Source organism: Orycteropus afer, unplaced genomic scaffold (assembly GCF_000298275.1).
Source record: "Orycteropus afer afer isolate SDZICR_OR568_19922 unplaced genomic scaffold, OryAfe1.0 scaffold00054, whole genome shotgun sequence".
Classification (NCBI taxonomy): Eukaryota; Metazoa; Chordata; class Mammalia; order Tubulidentata; family Orycteropodidae; genus Orycteropus; species Orycteropus afer.
In genome coordinates, this window is record NW_006921641.1 from 13,112,214 (window position 1) to 13,117,523 (window position 5,310).

Genomic DNA, 5,310 nt, shown 5'->3' on the forward strand with positions numbered 1-5,310 from the left:
GGCCAAGGCAGGAAAGGACTACAGCAGGAGGAACACATCTCAAAGTGCCTGTTAGGGTTGGCTCGCAGTACAGTGAATCACACTTCAGATGTGGGAAGGGCTCCTGGGTCCTGTGGGCCCCCTCAGGTGGTGAGCTGCCCAGCCCAGCCTCTCCCGCCCCTGCAGCTACGGCTGGAGGGTATGCGGGCTGGTGGCAGCGGTGCATCCTCACTTGGGGGGCTGGTCAGTGCCTTTACCAAATGCCGCTTGACCTGCCTCCGGGGGGAGCAAGGATCCGAGCCGAAGCTCGCTTTGGAACATGGTCATCGATCTGAGAACCTGCAGGGAAGGAAGCACAGAGATGAGTGCAGCTGATCTCACCTGGGTCATGAAACTGTGGCCACCATCCACTGGAGGCCTGCTGTGTGTGCAAGGCTGAAGCAAGCCCTCGTGTGCATTATCTAATTTAATCCTTACAATGACTCTACCCATTTTACAGATGAGGAAACTGAGGCTCAGGGAAGTTAAGAAGTTTGCCCCGTGTTGCACAGTTACACAGTAACTAAGTGGTAGAGGCTGGATTTGAACCCAAGACTTCCTGCTTCAAAGCATAAATGATTAAACTGCCCTACTATGTGGCCTTCTTTGTCTCCCAACCCTGGGGAACATGGTCTCTTGCGTGTGCAACCTGGGACCTTGAACATATATGCCTCAGGGAGTGAGAAAGACAGGGAGAGGAACAGCTGCTCCATTGTTGCAGGGAATGAAAGAACCACGTCAAAAGGCCTCACATCTCAAGATTCCAAGATTTACTTAGAAAAGGAGGGACTGTGCTCCAAGGAGGCTAGTGGGACATTCTTCAACTGGTTCCACCAAAAGAGATAAAATCTGGGCCTGGGAATAGAGTGGGGAGCTGCCTGGTGTTTGCTTGTATCTGAAAGGTGTTCTGCCCAAGTCCTGACTCTGCCCAGAGATGTGGGTGGGAACAGAAGCCACTGGCCAGTGAGGGCCACACAGCTTTGGAGACCTTGCTGCTTCTTGTGGGGCTGGCTGCTGTAAGAAGGGACAAACCAAGGTAGCTGTGGGAATCACTATCTCCTAGACGTGGCAAGGCTAAGTGGACACTGACCAGTCCTCTGTTGACTATGAATGTCATACCCAGGGACCCCTCTCTGATTCCAGTGCTCATGTCTCCCCACTGGTGGGGGCAGCAGTGGACCACAGGGCTAGGAGCAGGTATCTCATTAATGAGATCAGCTCTGAGACAGAGGAGAGTAGTGGAGAGGGCTCCCTCATCACAGACTCTAAGCACTTCACACAGGAACCACATCTCTTCCACCCCAATGCACTCAGCACAGAACAAGGCACAGAGGAACCACAGCAGCAGGCTTCACTTCCTCACCAAACTCCAGAGCTCCTCATTGGCACCCCTTGGATTAGCCCTCTGTCTCTCAGATTAGAATGAATTATAATGATTTGTGTTCAGGTTTCATCTCCCCTAGTAAACTCAATGCTCCTGGAGTGGGGACTCAGGTCTTGCCCTTCTTGCTGTTCCAGCTCCCAGTCTAGGCCTCGTGAGCTGACACTTGGGCTCCATCTGAGCCAGTCCTCAAACCAATCAACTATGTTCCTGGGGAATGAGAAGATTCCAACCCCCCTACGCCTTTTAAATGATGTGACAGTTTCCACCACAGCTGCCTAAAGGACCAGGGCACCTTATAGCCCTGCTTGATCTCCACTGAGGTCTACAACTTGTAAGACAATGATGCCCTCCTACCTTAAATACTTGAGCTGTGTCCTATAATGTGGCCTTCTGTGTCTCCCAAGCAATACTAAGATCCCCAATCTCAGGCAGCTATGGCCTAGAGAAAGAAGCCTGTGGCTCCACATACTGGTGGTGGTGGAGTGGCAGAAATAGGTGATCCTTGCATTAAGAACTAGGGCAGGACACTTCCAAGGAACCCAGAGATTCTACAAAATGGTTGGGGCTAGGACATGACCCACAGGACAAAAAGACAAGCAAAGAAGGGGGGCATCAGAAGAGAAATATTTTACTTAACCCTTTCACGACTGAATTATCTTCTGCTTTGAATTTTTTGTTGATACCATGTGTTTTTAGTAATGGAAGGCATGCTGAAATCAAAGGGAAAATTTTTTTTTGAGGCAATATGGATTTTGATACAATTATATGGGATACATATGTCCCAAGTGGACTCTGGTGGTAGGATTGGTGGGGGTTAAGGCCCATTTCTTCAGATTCATGAAGTTGTATAGGTCTGCATCAGGCAGTAGCACATGAGACACCTGGGATAGGAGCTTCCCAAGAAACCTAAGAGGCTGAAAATGTTAGTGGGTGATATATGTCCTAAACCAAAATATATCTATATCAATCTATCTCCTAGGGGTCTTGAAAGGGTTAAAGTTTTACAGTACAATTCCTGGTAGAAAAGAAGGTGAAGAAGGGGGAAAAGTGGGGATAAGGTGTAGGAAGGTCAGGGGAGGGGCGGGAGTAATGGAGTCATCAGGTCCTTTGGGGAAGCTGGCAAGGAGAGAAGATGGAGAGATTAAGGGGGTGCAGTCCCTGAGGCTGCAGAGAGGGTTAGCCCTGTAGAGCCCAGGTCATCCTCTGTGTACAGGTCCTTCAAGAAGTCTCAAAGGGTAAAGTTATCTGAACTTAGAAACCATGGTGTGAGCTTAAAGCTAGCCATTGCCTGTTAGAGTGGCCAGTGCTCTAGGGACCAGGAGGTCTTCTGTTCATCCCTAATATTTGTGTGTCTCTAATACTGGACCCCATGCTCATCACTGGACATTGACTAGAGAGGGAGGGAGAGGAGGAAAAGGTGAAGCAGGCATAAGTCCCACTGCCTGGCGTGGCCCTCTCCTCCTGGCCCTTCTGCCGTCCTCCCTCCATCCCACTGCCTCACTGTGGGGGAGAAGTCCAGGTGTCCTTGCTCTTACCAGAGAGGCTGAAGCTGGATTCATGAAGGTCCCTCATGCCCCCATGTCGGGTAACAGGCCTGGTAGGAGTGTCTGCGAGTGGCGTTCCCATCTCTTTTTTCCCAGGATGCACAACAACAGCTACATCCCCCAGGTAGGGAGTGCGGTCCACTCCCTTAACCTTTAAGGTCTAGTAAAAGATGGAAAAAAAGAACAACACCATCAGAGCCAAGTGATTTGAATGTGGCCTCCATGATGGCTGACAGGATAGTAGATACTGCCACTCTGCTCATGGCCAAGATTATTGCCTGTGACAAAGGGTTCTTAGACCTTAAGTCCAGGGGCTAGAAAAATCTTATGCCCCTAACTATTGTGTGTGCATGTGTGTGCGTGCATGTGTGATTGTGTATGTATGCAGAGGAGATAGCCACTGGTTCCTCCACAACATTTGTGGAAACCTCACCAAGGTAGCAGGTAGATCTCTGAGGTATTCAACATTACAGCACCTCTCACATGGAGCAATGTTATCCCTTCATTTGATAGTTCCCAAGAGGCCATGTATTTTACTGCATTCCCACAATTTTGTGGAGACAAAAACTAAATAAAACCAATTTAAATTTGGAATCCCCCAGTAACAATACAAAAAGGCTGCAGAGTTAAGAGTCTATATTTTGGAACAAGACTGCCTGAGTTCCAATTCCAGCTCTGCCACTTGTAAGCTGTGTGATCTTGTGCAAGCTACCTAACTTCTCTGTGCTTCAGTTTCCTCATTTGTCAAATCAGGACAATGGTAGCTACATCACAGAATTGTTATGGGATCAAATGGATTAAGAGATTCAAAGCTCTTAAAACTGCTCTGTCACCTGGCAGGCAACAAGTGTCAGCTGTTCCTGCAAATGTAGAGGTCATTTACAGGTACTTACTCATATTAAAGGAGCTCTGGTGGTATAGTGCCTAAGGCATTTAACTACTAACCAGAAGGCTGGCGGTTCAAACCCATCAGCCACTCCTCAGAAGGAAGGTTGGGCAATCTACTTCCGTAGTGATACCACCTCAGAAACCCAAGGAGGGGTCGCTATGAGTCGGATCCGACTCGACGGTGTTTAATCATATTAAAAAGATCCCTGGTGGCAGAGTTAAAGCGCTCAGCTGCCAACCAAAAGGTTGGTGGTTCGAACCTACCAACTGCTCTGCAGGAGAAATATATGGCAGTTTGATTCTGTAAAGATTATAGCCTTGGAAACCCTATGGGGCAGTTCTCTCCTGTCCTACAGAGTCCCTATGAGTTGAAAATCACTGGAATGGCAATAGGCTAAAAACTGCTACTTTGAGGAGAAGAAGTGTACTGGAACATGTGCATATGATCTGAACCAGCAGCATGGATGGATTTATACCCCATGTACCCACCAGGGATGTTACCAATAGTTATGGGTGATTTCTTTTCACATATTTATCTGTTTATTTTCTTTACTGTGATTGGAAGCAAGTTTACAGAGCAAATTAGTTGTCCTTCAACAGTTCATATACCTTTTGTTTCATGACATTGATTGCAATCCCCATAATATAACAGCTTTCTTCCCACTTCCTCCCTGTGGTTACCTCTTCCCTGTGTCCTTCTTTCCTATGCACTACTGCCCTCTAAGCTATCTCCCTGTGCACATGCTGCCCTTCTGATCTCTCATGGTTGCTTATTTTAAGAAGTGTACCTATCTGGTGTAATTATTCACCTTGTAGGCCTGTCTACTGTTTGGCTGGAAGCCATGGTAGTAAATTCAATTCCAGGTCCGAAGGGTGACAAGGTGCGATAGTCTTGGGGGTTTTATCAATCTCTATCAGACCAAGAAGACTTTTTTTTTTTTTTTTTAAATTTTTTTAAAAAAATGTTTTCGAGTTTTGTTCCACATTGTTCTCCCAGTCTATCCAGGATTCCAGGATCTCCTGCACTGATCCCCCTCCAAGTGGTTGACAATAGTAGCCAGGCACCATCTAGGTCCCTCTGGTTTCATGGTCATGTAGGCTGAGGATTGTGTGGTCTACTAGTCCCTTGGACTAATTTTTTCCATGCATCTTTGGTTTTCTTCATTCTTTGCTCTGGACGAGGAGAGACCCATTGTTGTATCTAGATGGCTGCTTGCAAGCTTTTAAGACCCCAATTGCTACTCACCACTGTAGGATGTAGAACAATGTTTTTTTGTGTAGTATATTACACCAATTGACTTGTTATTCCTCATGAACATGGTCCCAAGCCTGTGGGCCCAGCAACTCACTCCATCAAGGTGTTTGGCTGTGGCTAAGAAGTTACCATAGCTTTGGACCATTAGCTCTATTATATACATGGACATTCTTTTTTTTTTTTTTTTTAATTTGTTGTGATTTGGGTGAAGATTTACAGAG

At 47.0% G+C, this 5,310-nt stretch overlaps 1 protein-coding gene across 1 annotated transcript in view; it reads right to left on the bottom strand.

Moving 5' to 3' along the window:
• Positions 1-232: 232 nt before the first annotated feature.
• Positions 233-5,310, bottom strand: part of DPYSL5 (dihydropyrimidinase like 5) — a 63,242-nt gene continuing 58,164 nt past the window's right edge. The window contains exons 11-12 of the mRNA XM_007938872.2: positions 2,938-3,106; positions 233-318 (exon numbers count right to left, since the gene is read on the bottom strand). Of these exons, the coding sequence (XP_007937063.1) occupies positions 233-318; positions 2,938-3,106 (255 nt within the window). The remainder of the gene's footprint in view (positions 319-2,937; positions 3,107-5,310) is intronic.